This window comes from Anolis sagrei, chromosome 5 (genome assembly GCF_037176765.1).
Source record: "Anolis sagrei isolate rAnoSag1 chromosome 5, rAnoSag1.mat, whole genome shotgun sequence".
Lineage (NCBI taxonomy): Eukaryota > Metazoa > Chordata > Lepidosauria > Squamata > Dactyloidae > Anolis > Anolis sagrei.
This window is the reverse complement of record NC_090025.1, coordinates 56,955,999-56,979,120: the sequence shown is the minus strand read 5'-3', so window position 1 is coordinate 56,979,120 and position 23,122 is coordinate 56,955,999. Positions and strand designations below refer to the sequence as shown.

Sequence of the window (23,122 nt, the reverse complement as noted above, 5' to 3'; positions counted from 1 at the left end):
TGAAAGAGGGAAAGAACATTTTGTGCACTTTACATTGGGCTTCTCAAATTGGAAGGAGGAGGAGCAACTGAAAAGCTGTAAATTGGGCAGATGTTAAAAATCCTCCCCACCAGAAATATATTCAGTTTGTCTCAAGGAATCTTTAGCTAACACAAGTCAGTTTGTTGTGCTACCATGCTGCCCACACCTACATCTCATAACAGAAGAAAGCATTCCATTTACGACAATACACTATAGAAGGAGGAGCCTCTGGTGGCACAGTGGGTTAAACCCTTGTGCCGGCAGGACTGCTGACCGACAAGTCAGCGGTTCAAATCCGGGTAGAGCGGGCTGAACTCCCTCTGTCAGCTCCAGCTTCCCATGTGGGGACATGAGAGAAGCCTCCCACAAGGATAGTAAAACATCAAAACATCCGGGTATCCCCTGGGCAATGTGTTTGCAGGTGGCTAATTCTCTCACACCAGAAGCAACTTGCAGTTTCTCAAGTCACTCCTGACATGAGGGAAAAAACTGTAGAAGGAATGATCAGCTGTCAGTTGAGTGTTAGTACTCAAGGTACTTCATAACAAAACAAACACTTGGATATATCTCTCAGTCCGTAGGAGCAACACAATGGCTGCGTTCATACACAACAGCAAGTCAGGATACTTTAGAAACCTGGTTTATCATGAATATACTTCATATTTCTGCATGGAGCAGATTAAATCTCATTGTGCTACTCTGTATTAGTATAAATGTTAAGGTAACAATTTCTGTGTCAAAACTGATGATACTATCTTGTTTGTCCCTTTACACATCAAAATCAGAAATCAGAGTAAGTTCTCAGTTGACAAATCCTGATTTATTTTGAAGCAGTTTTCAGTTCCTTGTTCTTGAAAATCTTGACTCACAGTTTAATGTAGACTTAATCAATTTTACTCATTGTGTAAAGATGCTGCATACAGATACCAAGAGAGAACGCCTATACAGGATGTAAATGAAGCATGGTAACACAGGTGATGGGAAGACATCCAGTGTTCAAACATGGGGAAAGGGGCACATTACCACAGAGCGGGTGATAGAAATAATAGCTCCATTTATGAAGACGATTTATACCAAGGGCTTAATCTAGGGTCACTGCAGACCAGGCATTCTCAAACTGCAGTCCTCCAGCTGTTTGGGCCTCTAACTCCCAGAAGCTTGCTCAATTGTCAGGAATTTTGTGAGTTGAAGGCCCAAACAGCTGGAGGGCTGCAGTTTGAGGATACCTGGTCCAGACCATGCTGGTGGCCAGGTGCAATAGACTGAACTCTCTGTGGTACCGCATTGATGTCAACTCAGCAGACTTGACCATGATAGTAGGATGCTGACAGGGAGCTCTGTGCTGGTTACTAGAGTTGTAGTTCAACACTCAATCACTACATCATATCATCTTATATGGGGGAATACAGTTCTTTAACTAACCTGGAACTGAGGTATATAGGGCTTTATGGGTCAAAACCAGCACTTTGAATTGTTCCCAGAAACAGATCGGCAGCCAATGGAGCTGCTGCAACAAGGATGTTGTGTGTTCCCTATAGCTAAGATTACTCTCCAGTTTCTGCCCACCCAAAATTGTTATACAATAAAACTGATGTAAAACATTATTTAAAACGAAATTAAAAGGCATTTTAAAAAGACAAAGATGTGTCTCTTATCTGATCCAGCAGGGCTCTTATTTTCTTATGTGCTTCTGCCTTGGACACAATTTGCCAAGTCTTTTATGGGACCTTCATCCATCTCAATTGTACTTGAACCACAGCCATGCAAACCTGAATGAAATTAATGTAATCTACATTCCAGCCATGAGTACAAAACTGCACTCAATGTTTTTACAAACCAGACCATGCTGTCAGCACAAATGCCAAGGAAAACCTAGGTAAAAAAGAAAAGTAGTACAGAACTGGTTATCAAGAATACCTGAATTTTGCCATGTTTTATTTTACTGATAGAAACTAGAAAGTAGATGAAGATCATGTATACTGTGAAGCGCAACACTGCTATTATGTGCAGGGAAATGTAGAATTCAGCATGAATCTTTCCAAATGTCCTTTTATTTACAAAGTCTCTGAAGTTATTGCGTGTAAACAAAATGTTTCTAAAAGACAGACAATATTTGCTCTTATTCATGAGTCCTTGGTGCTATCCCTTAGAATCTGAAAACTACATTGATATTTAAAGCTTTCCTTCTGCTTAAATATTTCAACACTGAAAATATTTTGCAGCTCACCTTGCATCTATATTTCATTTTAAAAGGAGGCTGTCGGAATCAACAACTATCCAGCCAAGACAAATGTCATCACCAGTTCAGAAGTCCAGGCAGAAACATCAATATGGATCAATGCTGTGCTAAGGACAGCCACCATTGCAAGGTGTGACATTTCAGCTTCATTCAGTGAGGAGTTCAAGTGATACTTTGGGATGAGAGGCATAATTGAAAAGGACACATCTTTGAGGATACAATTTTACATAAGGGAATAAAGTGTGAAAGGGGGACTGTAGCCAACATCACAGGATGCATCTGGTCTACTTTTCCCAGTCAAGTTGTTACAGTAAACTTCAGTTACTTTCTAAACTGTGCATCATTTTAGGATTAGAGGGATGAAGTAATGCTGTTGCATGTAACCAACATAATGGGGGTACATAATACAACTTATATCATCCCTTCCACTGAATTATCCTCTGTCAAAAAGGGTCTATGTTTTGGCAGTTAGGACACTCTTAATGATGCAAAAGTGGTTACATTGCTGCAACGCCAAGCTTAGATTATTATTATTATTATTATTATTATTATTATTAAATTTATTTATAGCCTGCTTTATCTCCCCCGAAGGCGACTCAAAGAAGCTTAACATAAAAGTATCAGCATAATCATTTAAAATATACAAATATGTGAACATTAAAGCAGGATTGAATATAAACAGTATTAAAATATTTCCAGTTAAAAACCATTAAGACAAATTTAAAATTAAACCACAGCATCCCCCGAATTGATCTTTAAACCTTTCATCTTTAAAAGCCTGTCTGAATAAAAAGGTTTTAGCCTGTCACCAGAAGGACAATAGGGTGGGGGCCATTCTGGCTTCCCTGGGCAGAGTGTCCAGAATCAGGGCGCAGCCTCCGAGAAGGCCCATGCTCCCGTTCCCACCAACCATGATTGAGATGGAGGTGGGACAGAGAGAAGAGCCTCTCCTGAAGATCTCAGGTCCTGGGCAGGTTTGTACAAGGGCATGTGGTCAGCTAAATAGCATGGACTTGAACCAACTAGGGCTTTAAAGGTCATAACCAACACTTTGAACTGTGCCCGGAAACAGATTGGCAGCCAGTAGAACTGCTACAATAGGGGGGGATTGTCCACTCTCTGTAGCCAAACTTGGCTGTAACTCTTTGGACCAACTGAAGGTTCTGAGTACTCTCCAGAGGCAGCTCCATGTAGAGTGTGTTAAAGTAATTCAGATGGGATGTAACTAAGGCATGTACCACTGTGGCCAGATCTGGCTTCTCAGGGAACGGTGCAGTTGGCGCTGAAGTTTTAATTGTTCAAAGGCCCTCCGGTCAACTACTGACACCTGGGCCTCCAGGTTCAGTTCAAAGTCCAGGAGGACCCACAAACTGTGAACCAGTGTACTCCTGAGGAGTGTAACCCCATCCGACTGACCAGAAATACTTCTGTCTTGCCTGGATTAAGTTTCAATTTGCCCTCATCTAGTCAATTGCTGATGGCAGGCACTGGTTTAGGGCCATGATAGCTTCCTTGGCATTAGGTAGAAAGGAGTAGCAGAGTTGTATGTCATCTGCATATAGGTGGCACCGCACTCCAAAACTCCAGATGACCTCTCCCACCTGTCTCCCAGGGTCTGCAAAGAGCCATTAGCCAGTAGATAGGGTCAAAGGCAGCTTTAAAGAGCTCACAAACAAATTCTGCAAAACAGCTCACAAGAAGCAAATACTGAAAGCAGCTCACAGCAACAAACTCTGCCTCTTCCTTCCAAGCTCCTTGCTGACGTTTCCTTGACTTTGGTAGGTGTTGTATCTAAAAGTCAAATGTTTAATTAGAACAAATACTTAATTTCCTTACTGTTTTACTGCTATCTACATGGTCAGTGTATAGCCCACTTGTTAAACTATTGTAACACCAGGCTTAGATTAAAAGTACAATGTTTAATTGGAACAAATATCTAATTTCACTGATGTTTAATGCTGATCTACACATAGTCCACTGGTTAAATTGTTGTAGCATCAGGCTTAGACTAACATCCAAATATTTAATTAGAACAAATAACTAATTTCCTTCCTGCTTTAGTGTTGATCTATATGGTCAGTGTTTAGCTCAGTGGTTAAGGTGCTGCAACACCATGCTTAGACTAAAAGCCAAATGTTTAATTAGAACAAATACCTATTTTCCTTACTGTTTTAGTGGCGAACTACACAGACCAAACTATAGGAAATGTATGAATGCATGTTCCAATTAAGTAATCACAAATAATTATTTTAATTTAAAAGGATTTTTAATTAGCTGACATTCCAGCTTCCAGAACAGTGGTTCTCAACTTGTGGGTCCCCAGGTGTTTAGGCCTACAACTCCCTGAAATCCCAACCAGTTTACCAGCTGTTAAGATTTCTAGGAGTTTAAGGCCAAAACATCTAGAGACCCACAGGTTCAGAACCACTGTTCCAGAACCATTCAGTATTGTTGCATCTGACTTAATCTAAAGAATTGTGAGACAGATAGTGTATGTGTGTATATAACTTTCCCAATGATTTCTTCTATGAAATCACAGCAATTCCAAACTGGGCCAATGCATGCATCAAGCTATCCACCACAACTTAAAAGATCTTTGTTTAACGACTGCCACTTCAGGCTTGGAAAATCAGTAAAGTTAGTATTTCTTGCTCCAATGTGCATCATTTGCCTCAAATACATTTGTCATATTAAAGTTCAGTCAGTTCCTCTGCTGCTTGGCCTTTAACCAGTTACAGAATAATAAGACGCTTGCTCTTAATTCATGACAGCTCTGTTCACTTGTGTTGTTGTTTCTGTGAGAGGTACTGTAAAAAAAGCTTTTTAAAAACCCCAATGCTCCCATTCTTGTATTTGCCACACTGAAAGAAGTCTAAAGAGTTAGTAAATGATGCAGTTACATCTGCATCATTTGATCTAATTAAAGCTCATAGAACCAATGCAAAATATCCTTGTATTTAGTACTATGTGGTGTTCATATCCAAGTATAAAACATAATGAATCCCATCCCCCACACTACTCCTGAAACCCCTATTTTGAGAGACAACAATATGGTTCACATTTGAAGTACTACCTGGATGTTCTGTAACAGCTCTTGGTAATTATTTTTGCAATATCTTGTCTTATCCAATGGCAACTTTGTATGCATACATGTTTGAGCTTTGACATTTCCATAGAACCCAGAATCTCTGTTTTACATCTGTCTTGAACTACAAAAGATAAAACCTTTGGATGAACCCACAAATATTTGAAATCATGTTAAAACAATGCTTTCAAATGACAATCACTTTATTTGAGCCAATTCTTTCCTAATTTTTCTGTGCTTTGATTTAAGGTTTTGATTTAAAGTGAAGTACACTTCCAAAATTTTATAGCTCTTTTTCTAAATGGAGCTGACATTTATAGCCAAGTGCTGGAACTCTATCCACTCCCTTAAAATAACTATTAAAACTATTACATATATAGGTTGACATTTTAACGACCACAACAGTTAGAGAAATTCTGCTACATTATGTCAGGGGTCAACAAGGCCCTTTGGGTATATGTAGAGTTTAAGTAACTAAAATTATTTGATTGTTGCAAAAGACAAGGAGGAGTAGACAACCTAATACTCTCCAAATTACAACTTTCACAACATCAACAGAATGTAATGTGTTACTGGGACAGTCCAAAGCATCTGGAGGGCATCAGGCTGCCTATGTCTGGGTAAAGGGGAACAAGTTCATTGGCCATTTATATTCTAAAGTTCAAATTGCAACCACAGTCTCCTATTAGACATTTCAATTATGCACATTTATTTATTATTTATTTACTTCACTTGTATACCGCACTTCTCAGCCCTAGGGCGACTCAGTGCGGTTAACAATAAACAATACAATGTATACAATAGCAATCACTAGACATTTAAAAACAGTAACATAGCAGTTAATTAAATAGCAAACATCAATACATCAACAATAGAACCATCACGTCTCATCAATGAAATCAGAGTCCAGTATTCCATTCCAATAATCTATTGCACTCAATTACGCTGATTGGTTGAATGCCTCTTCGAAGAGCCAGGTCTTCACACTCTTCCGGAATGCCAGTAAGGAGGGGGCCGATCTGATATCTGTGGGAAGGGCATTCCACAGCCGAGGGGCCACCACCGAGAAGGCCCTGTCTCTCGTCCCCACCAGGCGTGCTTTTGAAGCCGGTGGGACCGAGAGCAGGGCCTCCCCAGATGATCTTAACGTCCTAACTGGTTCATAGGAGGAGATGCGTGATAAATGTTCAAGACACTCATCTATTTTAATATCTGAGTTGACCTGAAAATATCTATAGCCATTTTACACTTTATTTACTAGCAGATTAATTTTAAAACATTTTAGGTTGTCCTTTTAGAATGGTTTCTTTCATTAACACTGACTTTAATTTAAGCTCAATTTAGAAGTCCTTTTCTAGAGCACCTATGCCACCCCTTACTTCAGATACTATATTATGTGGGCTTGACTTTTAAATATCTGATTATTCATGGATTTGATTAAAATGTTCTCTGAAGGAATATCTAGGTCTTCCAGTGCAATGCTATGGTTAACTTTCTCTGGAGATTGACCACAGAGATTCCTAGCGAGAACACCTTCCTAAGACCCCTTCTAATCTGCCATATAATCCAGATTATCAAAGTAGATAATCCACATTATCTGCTTTGAACTGGATTATATGTGTCTACACTGCCATATAATCCAATTTAAAGCAGATGATCTGGATTTTATATGGCAGTGTAGAAGAGGCCTAAGAATCTCTAGGTATTCCTTCAGTGTGATTCTATGAGCAGCTTCCAGTGAAAGTTACCCATAAAGTTATGCTGGAAAATTTAAGAAAGTCCCACAGATATGTTCTTTCAGGTAAAAATACTAACAATTCCTTTATTTGCTGTTTTCACTTTCACTGAGTTCTTATATCCCTAACCCCAGTTAATGCAGAGGGCTTACTCATACTCAGGTATGCCGTTAGTGTTGCTATTCTGATATTGTGATGTGTGCCCTGTACTGAAGGGGTTGAGAAACTTTGACTCCCTAAACATTTGGGACTAAGACTCCCATAAATCCCAACCAACATGAAATGGTCTAAAGCTGTCGTATGGAGGACCAAAGTTATCTATCCCTGCCTTGATGGTTACATTCAGATATTCTTCAAAGAGAGATGATAATAATAATAATAATAATAATAATAATAATAATAATAATAATTTTCTCCTGCGCCTCCACCATGCTTACTAGCCTCTTAGATGGAATGGAGCAGAGAAAAAAATCTCTGCCTGATGGGGTATAAATACATTTTTACTCACAAAATAGTACTGTCAGAAAAATCTGTGGAGAAAAGAGCCTTCTTATCTGGGAATCATTCCACATGATAGGAAGAATGAGTGTGAATGTTTTTGGGAGCAAAGGGGAAGAAGGCACAAAAAACGGAAGATAAGTTGATGAAACAAATAATGAAAGTAAGGATCACATAGTGCACCATGCTAAAAAGTACACTGTAGGGACCTTTTAATAGTGGACAAGCTGAGTAGTTAACAGCAAAATATATCTGTAAAAATCTTTTTTTTTAATTTTGTTGGAGATTAGCCATAGCAGAAATAATTAAACATTAAACAAATTAGCCTCAAGATTACACTGTATAATTAACAGAAAACTGGCCTTTTCACTCCACTGACTTTACAGAATAATGCACAGCATTCATTTTTGGATATGAACATCTGTTTAAACTTTGACATGTTTAAAAAGCTGTCATCTAGTTAAAGAAAACCACATATTAGACCTTTGGCACTTTTTGATCTTTATTGATGTTGAAGCCAAATTAAAGAACACAATAATGTGCTGTAGTATGTATATGGAATTTATGTCAGTTGGAAAAGAAACGTGTGATATAACCACATTACATATTCATAAATACCAACTAATTTCTAAGCTACAAGAGTTGCATGGAGAATAACGCTCACAAATTCCATTCTCGTACACTTCCACAACTCTCAGTTTACAGAAATCCTACTTACATGGATAGATACCTACATAAAAACTCCAACCATCACCCAAGTCAAAAAAAGAAGCACAATTAAAGCCCTGGCAGACTGTGCAAAAAGAATCTGCGAACCCCACCTCCTCCAAGATGAACTAAACCACCTAAACTGGGCTTTACAGGCCAATGGATACTCTACCACATACATCAGAAGAGCTGCGAGACTGAGAACAAGCCACGAGAGTAAAGACAAAAATCCACCCAGAGGAAAAGTGTTCTTGCTATACATCAAGGGAACCACTGACCGCATTGGGAAGCTGACGAGGAAACACAACATACAAACTATGTTGAAGCCACTGAAATCCACAAGCATGTGGACAATTTCAACAGAAAGGAAGAAACCATGAAAATGAACAAAATCTGGCTACCAGTATTAAAAAACTCTAAAATTATAACAGTAAATAAAGAGCAAAACTCAAACACAGGGGAATTCCAGAGAAGAAGCAATCAGGAACAGCTAATCACCTCTCAACAAAGAATTCCTCCAGGCGGTAACAAGGCACACCTAAAAACTGTCAGGACATGAAAGATGGCCAATTGAAACATTCACACCTAGCTCCAACAGACAAGAGTTCTTTCTCCCACCCTGGACTTTCCACAGATATATAAAGCCAATTATCCTAGTTTCAAACAGACCTCACAACCTCTGAGGATGCCTGCCATAGATGCAGGTGAAACATATGCTTCTAGAACATGGCCATACAGCCTGAAAACATACAGCAACCCAGTGATTCTGGCCATGAAAGCTTTCAACAATACACAGAAGAGATCATGTTTCAGACAAAATAGTATGCAAAGTCATCTGTCCACAACCTTCAAGACTTCTGTACTGTTTGGGGAGATACTCTAAATTATTCACGCTATATGCTAGGCAAAAAGTACTCTTCTCCTTTCACCATCAGCATCTGCTGAACTCACGATGATTTATGTCCCGTGTGTGATGTGCCATACTGTGAAAAGTCCAAAGAAGAGCATCACAATAGTGATGCTTTGAGGTTAAAAGCAAAGTACACCCAATCTGTCACAGAGAAACAATTTTATACTAAACAGATTGATGTGTATAAAGCCATGAGGCATTTTCTGTTTCACAAAAATAAACTTTTCTATCAAGCATTATGCAATGCAGGTAATCCGAATGTGCAAAATATGTTATAGCATCAATTAGTGTTTGTTATTGTTCATTTGTTCAGTCGTTTCGGACTCTTCGTGACCCCATGGACCAGCCCACGCCAGAACTCCCTGTCAGCCATCACCTCCCCCAGCTCCTTCAGAGTCAAGCCAGCCACTTCAAGGATGCCATCCATCCATCTTGCCCTTGGCTGGCCCCTCTTCCTTTTTCCTTCCATTTTCCCCAGCATAATTGTCTTCTCTAAGCTTTCCTGTCTCCTCGTGGTGTGGCCAAAGTACTTCAACTTTGTTTGTGTTAGTAAATTATATTTTTTATTCTATAAAAGACATGGAAAATTAGTAATGTATAGGAACCCTTAAATGTTTTACAGTACAGTACTTACATTTTTCACCAAAATGTCTACTATGCAGTTCTAGTATTTTATATTTGATCAAAGCCTTAAGGCCTAATAAAAGCTGGCATTCTCCCATCTTTAACATTAGCAGTTCTAAGAGAACAGCCTGAAGAACAGGGGAAAGCTGTTCTAGTTTTTTCTTAGTACATAATTGTTTTCCAAGATTTGCCAAGATAGTTTTAAAACACTTGCACGCAACTTGTCCCTATGGGTTTCTTCTGGTCTCTGATATATACATTGTAGAATATTAAAATAAAACGTATTTTTAGAAACATTTTGCTTATTTCATAGCAATCTTGGTCGCATTAAAAAAGACTAATAGAAAGTGGTCATTTCTGTGGCCCTTTCATACTACATAATTAAAGCGGTACTATTTTAACTGCAATGGTTCCATCCTATGGAGTCATGGGATTTGTAGTTACCAAGGGGTTACAGTTCTCAGCTAGGGAGCACTAATGCCTCACCCAAACACAAACCACAGGAACAAACATGGTGAATGTGCAGTTAGTGCAGCCCTCTAAAGATCCAGGTTAACAAACCCCAGAAAAATGAATTTCCTTACTATAAACAACTGTGACACAGCAGAGATGGAAAATTCTGTAAGCGGTTGTTCAAAAAGGTAACTTTTCTAGGCTCTGTACTGGACTGGATAGCTTTCAAAAAAATATCAGACCAGTTGTCTGTGTAATTTAATATACCTCTCATTTCTCTCTACTTGCTTTCACCAGTTGTCCAAGTCAATGAAGATTGTGCCTGCTCCTATCTGCGTGGTTCCATCCCTTCCTTTGTAAAAGGCTTCATTTTTGGATAGTGCTAAAGTCAGATGGAATGTTGGACCTTATATTTATGTCAGAGATTTTTTAATAACCCCTTTAAAGCACAAGTTCACATACATGATGTGAAATGCATTCACTCAACATCTTTGTGACACAATTCGTGGGTGGACAGGTTGTCCCCATTCCCTTTGCTAAATCTCCCCCAAAACCAGCCAAGCGCACAATATTTTACAAGCAGCATTCCAGTTCATTGTCACATTGTAAATCAAGTAGAAGAGCAAGGGATGTATTGATCTATGCTTACTAAGCTTTCAAGATGATTAAGAACAACATAAACCTATTTATATAAATACAGCTCCTCTGTGAAATTTGAGCTTCCTGAAATATCAATCCAGACAGCAGACGTTCATATTATACAATTGCAACAGCTGAAAGGATTTGTTATCATACTACTAAACATAATCAGTATCCTGCAGAATACTAAACTAGGGGCCAGCTCCTATTGATGACAGCATAATGTTATTTTAAGAATATCATTCTATCTTTTTACTGGTATGTGGTTTTTAATTATGTTGGAAGCATTTTAGATCTCTGTTCTGGGGAAAAGGTTGGATTAAAAAATCAAATAAGGTAATTAAAAACTAATAAATCAATAAATGAAGGCAACAAATCAAATAAATCCACAATTAAGAATGCATCTAAACTGTAGAATTAATGAAGTCTGAGATCATTTTAACTGCTATGGCTCAGTGCTATGGAATCATGGATGTAGTCTTACACTTCTCTGCCAAACAGAGTTGCTGCCTCACCAAACTACAACTCCACAAGACTGAGCTATGGCAGTTAAAGTGGTCTCAAGCTGCATTAATTCTATAGTGTAAATGAATCCAAGAATTGGCTCTACGGAAAATGACCTTCCCAGCCAGATCCCAACTTCTTTTGAAATCGCTATGTATTGCAAATTCCATAACCTATTGGAAATAACTGCACCATAACCTTATTGAAAAGGTAAAAATGATGTCACATCCGTTTGGCAAATGTGAATGCCCATGAACATAGAGACCCCCTTTTGAAAACCACTAATCACGGTGCTCCGAGTAGCCCTGCGCCGCGCCCGGCTCCAGCTGGGGCCCCCAGGGGATGGAGCTGCATGTCCGTCGCGGCTCCCCGCGGCCCCCCTTCTCCGCCGCCGCTCCGGGTCGTCTGGGTCTTGGATCATGCCCCCAGGACCTGGCTACTCCCCGTACTTGCATCCCATGGTGACTCCGGCTGGGGTTGGGGCTCTTCCAGCAGGGGGGCCAGACATCCCATTAGCCTTGACGTCATGGCTAATGTGGTCTCCATGGCTGCTACTCTCTCCTCCAAGTAGCCAGACCCCTGGGGTGAGGTGAATTCCAGGTCGCTGCCCCCTTCCGCGGGCCCCTTCGCCCGCCTTTGGGTAACTCCATTGGGCTTAGTGTACACGGTCGAGGAAGCAAGCGCCGTCACTCTCTCAAGCTCTGCCTCGGCCTCTCCGAAAGGTGAGATCTGCTTCCCTCCCACCGCTCCGAGAACGGTGTCCTCTTCCTCCTCCAGAGGGGACTCGCTCTCGTCCATAGTAACACCTCACTGCTGCCGCAGGACGGTGCGAGGAATCTCAGCTTAATGTCAGCTCACAGCAGCCGGGCTCAATGATGACACGAGACTTCCATCGTTATCAAAGAACTTTACTGATGGATGCACAGACATGGAAAAGGATTGACTGGCCACAGCTGGCAGCCCCTTATATATACACCCACTCATTTGAAGAGTAGATTCCCGCCGAACCCGAAACACCTGTGTAAAGTTTCCCGCCACCAGGCAACTGCCTTCCCCCAAGGTCACCAGCTGCACGGTCCTTATCAGAGCGAAGTGTCAGGACTCCGGTTTTCGGCGCCAAAGCCCAGGCTCCGGAAACTGGATCCTGACACCACACCAAAGAGGTACAGTCAAACTGGCAAATCAACATACAGATAGAATAGAGGTTAACAAATATATACATTGACAAATGAACAGTGAAAGGCTTGGGGGCTGCTATTTCCAACACTATGATGCCCCTGTTTATTCCTGGAAGTAACTTTTTTTTTCAGATTTTACTATTCTTTGTTTTGTAAAAGTTCAAATTCTACCTGAAATTTAGACCAAGCGTTTCTTTGTTGTCCAAATCCCACAGAGTTTTCATCAACATTCAGCTTGGGATGAAGTCAGAAATGTGTCTTGATTTACGAATGCGACAATTTGTCCCAGAAACTCTGCTGGCAGAAGCCTCTTAAGAGTGAATGCCTGGGTCTCTCTATCCAATATAAAACTCCTATAAGTTCCAAAATATTGTGTATTTTAGAACATAAAACACTGTGCTGTATCTAGCACTAAATACCTTCTCAACCCATGAGGGAATCCAGTATAAACGGAAACTATTGATACCTCCTTTTTATTACAACCCTGTTTGACCAGTTTATTCAAGAACGTATTGTCCCAACTTTTTCCCTCAGTGCCATGTCCATGTAAAATCTTGAAATACACAATTTTACCACAGGCACACTATCAGCACTATCACATCTCAATTCTGTGGTGAGGTGTTCCCAGAATCACATCTCTGTCCATGAAAATCAAGGTTAATGCATTGACTTCCCAGCAGAAAAACAGCAAGTTCCTAAAGAAGCTGAAACTTTAGCAGATTAACAAGTCAAATCATTTGCTTTCTCAGCTCAGAAGAAAGACAGCTTTAGGAAGGCTCAAAGACATTTTAAAAAAAAAACAAAAGTGAAATTGTGCTAGTGGCCAAGAGCTATTTTGGCTTAACAGTGCGTGTTAGTGAACCAGGGCTTTCTTAAGTCAATCCAAATGGAAAATCTAGAAAACTAATACTGCTACCCTAAACATATGTTTCAGAGAAATAAGACACAGTGGATCTATTCAGGTACATGGAATACAAGACTGCAGTTTGAGTTTTCCAAACAGAAATATACAGCTGAAGGTATACTGTATAACTTCACCAAGGGCTTGTCTACACAAATAAAACAATGTGGATTCCCCTCAAATCCAGCACTGGGTGTCTTCATGACACTCAAGGACATCCAGTGAATATGTTAGGTTTTCTGGTCTTAATCTGACTTTGCTCCGTTTTAGGCAAAGTTAGGAGAAGCTCTGGAGTTTGCAGAAAACTCCAGAGTATCAGTCAGCTTTTTTGCCCTTCTGGACAGCCAGCGGAGGTCCATTTAAGCACAATGCACAATCCAGATTGATACTGCCATCACTTGAATTGTTCAGTACAGAGACCACTTCTGCACTGCCCTTATATCCCAGGATCTGATCCAGATTATCTTCTTATCCCAAATTATTTGGCAGTGGAGACTCATATAATCCAATTCAAAGTAGATAAACTGGGATCAGGTCCTGGGATATAGGGCAGTGTAGAAGGGGCCAGAGACGATGCATCCCTGTGTTGCTGCCATTCACTCTTTGACAGCCACTGAACTCCTACTAAGCTTTTGACCATTGCAGTTGCATCCACTCATGTCAGAAAGGGGCACCAATGTGACCGACAAGAAGAAAGAATAGTCCAAAGATTCAACCACCCATGGCTTGAAAATATTTTTTTAAACAAAACTCTTTTTCATTTTTATAAGGGACACCAGTTTATCATCGTATATAATGGGAGCTAAGTACCCATAAATAGAGTATTCATAGATTTTTCATATCCACAGCGGGGATCATGGAACTAAGCCCCAGCAGATAGATAACAATTGCCCACTCCTATGGACCAATATGGGTATTTTCTTCATAAAATAGTGCTTAGAGTTTAAACATTTTTATAATTCACAAATACTATAAACATGGCTCAGCATTTTTTCTTCTTTCTATATTCTGCATTAAATCTCCCGCAAAAAAAATGACACAAAAGCTAATAGGTGCCTTCCCTTTAGCAAGCAAGCCCAAGAGATTAGCATTAGCAATCTTAGGTCAAGGGAAAGATATAACACCCTAAAGAGATGAGTCATGGTCCCTACAGGATCTAACCACACAATGTGAATAGAAATGACAGTGTTAACAGAGAAGCAGAATGATTAAGCTTAAACCTGCTTGCAGACATAATTTTAATTGGTGAATTCTTTTAAAGACGTCACTGATTTGTTTGTCTTTATGTTTTTGTGACAACGTATTTCACTCAGTATTTTTCTACTATTCCCCAACTCAAAGAGTAACTAATGAAAAGGCAGGAGAGATAAATAAATGTAATCCTTTAGAGCTCCGTTAGAATGATTATCTGTTTTCATAGGTTCAGTAAGCTTTAGAAAACAGCTAAAATCAAGCATAGAAATGTGTGTTTAAAGCCCCATCCATTTTCTGTATGTATGAAATTGTTCATGGCAGACAACATGATATTTTGGGAACAGCAACCATCTCTGAACAGAATCTAATGCAGAGCATATCTGCACCTTTGCATAATTCAAGGTGGCAGGCAAAGTAAATTCTCAAGTGCATGTGTCCTATAGATTTTCAAGCCAAGAAAAGCAAAACCTATCATTTTAGCCTGATTCCACCAGACCACAAGATTTATGTTATGCAAAAGATTCTTATTCATTGGAAACAAGTGCTTATCACTCCACCCGTGCTCCTGACTATTGTTTTATCATTTTTCATCCCTATCAGCAAATAGGAGACATCTAGCTATTCAATATAGAACATGCCTTATTTTTATGTATGCCTTGCATACTATCATCAAAACATTTTATGTTGCAAAACACCTAGAGATTCTCCTAACAGATCTGCATTATTACAATTAAATCTTTATCATTAAATTCCTATTGCTTCCCTAGTAGTAACTGTTGCAAGATTTTTTCAAATAAATCTCTTTTTTTCCATACTACCAGCTTTCACCTGACTTTAATTCATACATCTTTGCAATTTGCAGACAATTTAGTCATCGGTGGCAACAAAGAACTGACCAAGACAGCCAAATCCTACTATGGCTCATTAGGTTGTGTGTATGCATAATGGTATTTTTAGGCTATGGCCTCTTCAAGGAAAGGAGTCAGAAGGTAATATGCATGTAGCATGACTGCTGTTTAATGAACAGATATTGTAATGCTAAAAGAAACAGCTCAAATCACCCAACTATCAACATGTAAAACTAACAGGCAATAAATCATTGGAACAAGTAACGTATGCAAGTCCTTCTTCTGTGTGTGCCAGGCTGCATGCCAAGTACGTTGGCTAGGGATTACAGTATGCCTCCATGTAAGGTTGTGACATTGGTTATCCCATGATAATGCCAGTTACATATACTGTGATGGTGGCATGGAATCACTAAGGGAGAGAATCAGTTACTGGATGGGAACTGTGTGTTTGTGTATGCCTGAGGTTGTTGGAGGGGAATGGGTAGAAAGAAAGAGAAATTGAGAAAGTGAGAAGGGACCAATTAACATATGGTGCATTAATCTCTATTATAGGTCGTTAGTTCTTTAAGTAAAAGGAATGAAGACTAAAATATATCTTGCTAAAATAAATTAATCTTCAAGGTGTCATTAGACTATTTTTCTTCTCCTTTTTCTCCCCTCTTTTTACAAAAATGAATAAAGATGCCTTTCCATTAATACTGTATGGTCAAAGCACTATACTCATTTTCTATGGTTCCCTGTGTTCGCTTCTCCCTCATCATAAGCAGGGACGACCAAAGAACTTTACTGCCTGAGATGGAACATAACGTACCTCCCTGCCTCTTTCTCTTCCACATAAAGAAGCCAATGAAACAGGCAGGTGAATGTTACGTCAGCAACAATATCTGCATATTGCATCCCCAATTACACTGGGGAAATGAACTGATTCAGAGCATGCAGATAAGCTGTTTGACGTACACATTTCTGTCCTCCAAAAGGGGGAAACAGACACGGGTACAGAAGGAATAGTGGGGATGCCATTGCCACCTCTCTAGCATTAGGGCAGGACCTCTTTAGGGAAGAAAATACACAAGAGTATATTTTCCCCCCACCATCTGTCTCATTAGATGGGAAAATATGTCAAAAAGCCAAAGCATCCTGGGTTTGTGACTGCTGATTTTGCGTTTGTATAACCACTTCTGCCTACCAAAGGATGCTTTTCTGTGATAAAGGCAAACCAGTTCAAAACCAAGGCTGCAAATTGGCTAGGGACCATGGAACATGGCCACACAGCTTGGAAAACTCACAACCCAGTGATTCTAGCCATGAAAGCCTTCGACAATACAAGGCTGCAAATGCCAAAAGCTAGCTAGAGAGACGCTCAGAGACGGTTGCCATGGAAGGTTATCTTCACTGCCGCCACATTCACTGCACACACACATGGAAAGCTACTTTGCCTATCTAATACCATACACATAAATTCTAAGAGCACTGAGATACAGTTTTCCTGCCACTGTAGTGACTACAGGTATCATAAACATGCCCTCTGGCATAAGGAATTGTTATGCTGCACTCCTTCAATATGTTTCCGACTTGATGGTGTGCAACATAAAGCTGCCCTATCTCAGGCTTGTCTGATTTGTTCAGAAGGTATCTTACTTCTGTCTTCCTCTAAGGCTGGGAGAGTACGACTTCCCCAAGGTCACCCAGTGGGTTTCTATGGCTGAACCGACATACAAGCCCTACCAGAATCCTGGAGTTGCAGGTTGATAAGGGTCTTTAGACTATTTTCCCATACAGTGTTGGTGTCTCAACAGACTACACCTCCTAGAAGTCCATGGCATTGATACATAGCAGTTAAAGTGGGGTCATTAATTCTGCAGTGTATATACACTCCTGGGCCCCTCTGTGTTGTGGAGTGCAAATCCGATAAACATCTATAGGGACCCAGGTTATGGAAATGCATTGTCTTCCAGCTACCAAACTCACAAGTTGTGTATTTTTCTGTTTGTTTGCTTTGTTCTGTTAGACTGGTTGTTCTGACACGACAAATAAAATAAATTGTCTTCCAATGGCCTATACACTTCCAACAGCCCCACAAATTCCATAGGCTTCTACAGAATTGAGCAATGGCAGAACAAGTGGTGTCAGAATGCAATCATTCTACAGCAGACATGGGCCAGGAGGCCATTAGGAATTGGAGTCCAAAACACCTGGAAGGCCCAAGTTTGCCCATGCCTGTTCTACAGTTTAGATGCCCTCAAAATCCAACATGCTCAAGCCACCAAACCAAATTGACAAGGGAGTCCTGAAATTGATCCTTAAGAACCCAAGTCCCTTGAGGAAGACAATGAGAATCTCTGAATCAGAGTTGGAAAAAACCTGAAGGGCCATCCAGTCCAACCCCATTCTGTCAGGCAGGTACACACAAGCCGGGCATTCCTGATATATGGCCATCCAGCCTCTGCTTAAAAACCTCCAGAGAACAAGACTCCACTAGGCTCAGAAGCAGCAGCATATTCCACTGCCAAACAGTTCCTCCTAATGTTTTCCTGCCATCTGAATCTACTGCTCTAGTGTTTTAAGCCCTTTCCACACAACTAAATACAATCCCACATTTTCTGCTTTGAACTGGAATATATAGCAGTGTGGATTCAGATACTCCAGTTTAAAGCAGATCTTATGGGATTTTCCGCCTTGATATTCTGGGTTATATGGCTGTGTGGAAGGGCCCCCAGACAGGCCCTATATGCCAGGATCTGATCCCAAGTTTTCTGCTTTAAACTAGATTATATGAGTCTACACTGCCAGATAATCTGGGATAAACAGAAAACCTGGGATTCAATCTTGGGATATAGGGACTGTCTGGGGGCCCTTCCACACAGTCATATAACCCAGAATATCAGGTCAGAAAATCCCACAATATGTGATTTAAACTGGATTATCTGAGTCCACACTGCCATATATTTAGCTCAAAGCAGATAATGTGGAATTTCATTCAGCTGTGTGGAAGAGGACTCGGGGCCCTTCCACACAGTCCTATATCCCAGAATATCAAGGCAGAAAATCGCACAATATCTGATTTGAACTGGGTTATCTGAGTCCACAGTCAAATAATGTGGAATTTTCTGCCTTAATATTCTAGGATGTAGGGCTGTGGAAGGGTGTTCAGTCTATACTGCCATATATTCCAGTTCAAATCAGATACTGTGGGATTTTCTGCCTTGATATTCTGAGGCCCCTTCCACCCAGCTGAATAAAAACCCATACTTTCTGCTCTGAGCTAGAATATATGGCAGGGCAGATTCAGACAACCCTGGTCAAAGCAGATACTGTGAGAATTTCTACCTTGATATTCTGGGTTATATAGCTGTGTGGAAGGGCCTTGAGTCCCTGGAGCAGCAGAAAACAAAATTGCCCGCTCCCCAATATGGCATCCTTACATATCTTTCCACATTGGTTATTATGCCTCCTGTCAATCTTATCTTCACCAAACTAAACAATTTCTATTGTCCTTCTCTGGACATCTTCCAGTTTGTCAATAACATCTCCTTCTTGAACGAAACACAAAGCAATTCCAGGTGAGCAGAATAGAGTGGGATTATGGCTTCCTGACAATTTGATGGATGCAGCTTAGGGTCCTTTCACACAGCCATATAATAACCCAGAATATCAAGGCAGAAAACCCCACAATATCTGCTTTGAACTCGGTTAACTGAGCCCACTCTGCCATATATTCCAGTTCAAAGCAGATAATGTGGGATTTTATTCAGCTGTGTGGCAGGGGGCCTATTTATTTATTTATTTTATTTACCATATTTATATACAGCCTTTCCCATCCCGGAGGTGACTCAGGGTAGTTTACAATCGGCAAAATTCAATGCCCCCAACAACATAAAATATAATTAAAACATTAACATATATATAATATCAACCAGGGGTCCTCAAACTAAGGCCCGAGGGCCGAATGCGGTCCTCCAACATCATTTACCCGGCCCTTGCTGAGGGCCAATCTAAGTCTGAAATGACTTGAAAGGACACAGCAAGAACAACAATCCTATCTCATTACCCAAAAGCAGGGAGCGCCAGGTGGCGCAATGGGTTAAACCCTTGTGCTAGCAGGACTGAAGACTTGACAGGTCAGTGGTTCGAATCTGGGGAGAGCGCAGATGAGCTCCCTCTGTCAGCTCCAGCTCTCTGTGCAAGGACATGAGAGAAGCCACCCACAAGGATGGTAAAACTTCCAAACATCCGGGTGTCCCCTGGGCAACATCTTTGCAGACAGCCAATTCTCTCACACCAGAAGCAACTTGCAGTTTCTCAAATAGCTCCTTTACGGAAAAAGAAAAAAAACCAAAAGCAGGACCACACTTCCTGTTGAAATGCTAATAAGTTTATATTTGTTAAAACTGTCCTTCATTTTAATTATTGTATTGTTTTAAATTGTTGGGTTTTTTTTGCACGACAAATAAGATATGTGCACTGTGCATTGGAATTCATGCTTGCTTTTTTCAAATTATAATCCGGCCCTCCAACAGTTTGAGGGACTGTGACTTGGCCCTCTGTTTAAAAGGTTTGAGGACCATATAAAAACAATAGAGACAATAAAAACAATAATCACATTGGCTTTTTGAGCTGCAGAATCACATTGATGCTTCAAGACTCCTGTGGGCTGCTTCCAAGGCGGATGAAGATATCCCTGTATTGCAGGCGTGGGCCAACTTGGGCCCTCCAGGTGTTTTGGACTTCAACTCCCAGCATCCCTAACAGCCTCAGGCCCTTTCCTTTTCCCCCGCAGCCGCTTAAGCGGCTGCGGGGGGAAAAGGAAGGGGCTTGAGGCTGTTAGGGATGCTGGGAGTTGAAGTCCAAAACACCTGGAGGGCCCAAGTTGGCCCATACATTCGCTATTTCGACCCACTAATTTGCATATGGTTTCCGATTGGCCAGCCTCAACATTCTAACATTCTTAAGCAGCTGAGGGGGGAAAGCAAAGGGCCTGAGGCTGTTAGGGATGCTGGGAGTTGAAGTCCAAAACACCTGGAGGGCCCAAGTTGGCCCATACATGAGCTATTTCTACCTACTAATTTGCATACGGTTTCCGATTGGCTAGCCTCAACATTCTAACATTCTTAAGCGGCTGAGGGGGGAAAGGAAGGGGTCTGAGGCTGTTAGGGATGCTGGGAGTTGAAGTCCAAAACACCTGGAGGGCCCAAGTTGGCCCATACATGAGCTATCTCGACCTACTAATTTGCATATGGTTTCCAATTGGCCAACCTCAACATTCTAACATTCTTCAGCGGCTGAGGGGGGAAAGGGAAGGGCCTGAGGCTGTTAGGGATGCTGGGAGTTGACCTGGAGGGGCCAAGCTGGCTCAGGCCCTGCTGTGGTGCCTTCAATTCCTTGCTGGCTTGCTTACCGGGTTCATGCTCGCCAGGGTTGTCAGAGATCTGGATGGCGAGCAGCTCCCTGCCCTCGAAGCTGCGCCCCACGCTGTAGATGCGGGAGATGGATGGGCACTGCAGCCAGACCGAGACTAGCGCCTCCCTCAGCTCCGGGTAGCGGTGGTACTCGAAGGAGATGCCGTCCTCCTGGCTCAGGCGGCGGCGGCGGTTGGCTCCGGGGCTACTACTGCTTCCTCCTCCTCCTCCTCCCGGGGCCTCTGCTTCGGCCTCTTCTGCTCCAGGGCTCGGGAGGCCGAAGGCGCTTGGCGGCAACACCAAGGCGCCGCAGAGCAGCAGGACCAGCGCGCAGAGCCGACCTCGCCCGTCCATTGCCTCGGCTGAGAAGAAGAAGGAAGACTGAAGAGGAGGAGAAGCAGCAGCAGCAGCCTTTCCCTCCTCCGCTCTCGGGCGCCCTCTGCCTGCCTCCTCTCGCCCCGCTTCCCTCAGGAGGCTCTCAACCTGCTCCTCGCGCGCGGAGGGGAAGGCGCAGGATGTACCACTTCCACGCCGGGGGGTGCCAAGCTGTGACGCTGTCCTCCCGCCCGATCGCGCGCGCCCCTCCCTTCACCTGGTGGCGTCTTCCTAATTGCCCGCGCGCCTCTTTCCTCGCTCTCTCCCTCCCCCAACTCGGGATGGTTCCTTCCTCATATCCCTCGCTCTTATCTATAGGGAAATCACGTTGTCATTGGCCCATACCTCTCTCAGGAGGCAGGTTTCCTTCAGAATTTGAGGCCTGAATAAAAACCCCACTTTGGATATATATGGCAGTGTGGACTCACTGGGTTGCTGTAAGGTTTCCAGCCTGTATGACCATGTTCCAGAAGCATACTCTCCTGACGTTTTTGCCCACAGAGTCATAGAATCAAAGAGTTGGAAGAGACCTCATGGGCCATCCAGTCCAACCCCCTGCCAAGAAGCAGGAATATTGCATTCAAAGCACCCCTGACAGATGGCCATCCAGCCTCTGTTTAAAAGCTTCCAAAGAAGGAGCCTCCACCACACTCCGGGGCAGAGAGTTCCACTGCGGTTATGAGGTCTGTCAGAAACTAGGCAAGTTGGGTTTATATATCCGTGGAATGTCCCAGGTAGGAGATAGAATTCTTGTCATTTTGAGGTATGTGTGAATGTTGTATTCAATGGCCTAGCAGTTTCAGGGTCTGCATTCTTACAGCCTGGGGGAATCCTTTCTTGGGAGGTGATTAGCTGGCCCTGATTGTTTCTTGTCTGGAGTTCCCCAGTTTTTGAGTGCTGTTCTTTATTTACTGAGTAGTAGTATGATAGCTGGGTCCTGAAGCTCTGGACATTACAGAGATGCTGCATCGCTCCTTCAGGGCCGCTGTTTGCCCAAGAGAGACTTAGCTAGTATAAGCCAGGCCGGAGACAGATAATACAGAAGGAATGTAAAAATTCTTTAATGGTGAAACCCTTACCCTAACCCTAAACCTTACCCTAACCCTAAACCATACCCTAACCGTAACCCCTAACCCTAATCATAACCCAAACCCTCAACCTTGCCCTTGACTGTTATGATTTTTGAGTGATGTTCTTTCTTTACTGTTATGTAGACTCTGATAACCCAGTACAGATATTGTGAGATTTTCTGCCTTGAGTAAAAGGGCCCTTAGCACACAGTGAGGACACCAGCCCTTGGGCTTTGCTACTGAATACGCATGCCCAGTGGGGAACACCTCTCACCATGTTAAAACAGTGGATGTGGCTCTTAATGAGATGCAGGCATGTAGCCGGGGGGGGGGGGGGGGGGGGGGCTTGAGGGGCTTAATCCCCCCCCCCTGAAATTCTCATGGTGGTTCGCGAAAAGGCCTTACTGGTGCATTATTTAAACTGTTATGTTTATTCATATCATGATCTGATCACCATACTCAATATATCCCATATGCATGGGGGTATTGGGGTAATGATACAAAAGGTTTGCTAGGCTAGACCCTCTTTCACTCACACTCAGCCCCCCCCCCCCGAAACTCAGCCCCCCCCCGAAACCCCCCCCTAATTTTTTTAGCCGACTAGTCCACACTCCAGAAAATAAAGCCTGACTCCTCACTGGAAAGAAGTATATTAGAGGCAAAGAGGAAGTACTTTGGTCAAATAATGAGAAGACAAGAAAGCCTGGAGAAGACAATGATGCTGGGGAAAATGGAAAAGAAAA

The 23,122-nt window shown here is 41.9% G+C and overlaps 1 protein-coding gene across 1 annotated transcript in view; it reads right to left on the bottom strand.

Moving 5' to 3' along the window:
* Positions 1–21,444, bottom strand: part of CPE (carboxypeptidase E) — a 66,130-nt gene extending 44,686 nt beyond the window's left edge. The window contains exon 1 of the mRNA XM_067468711.1: positions 20,934–21,444. Within this exon, the coding sequence (XP_067324812.1) occupies positions 20,934–21,288 (355 nt within the window). The 5' untranslated portion in view covers positions 21,289–21,444. The remainder of the gene's footprint in view (positions 1–20,933) is intronic.
* Positions 21,445–23,122: the final 1,678 nt, after the last annotated feature.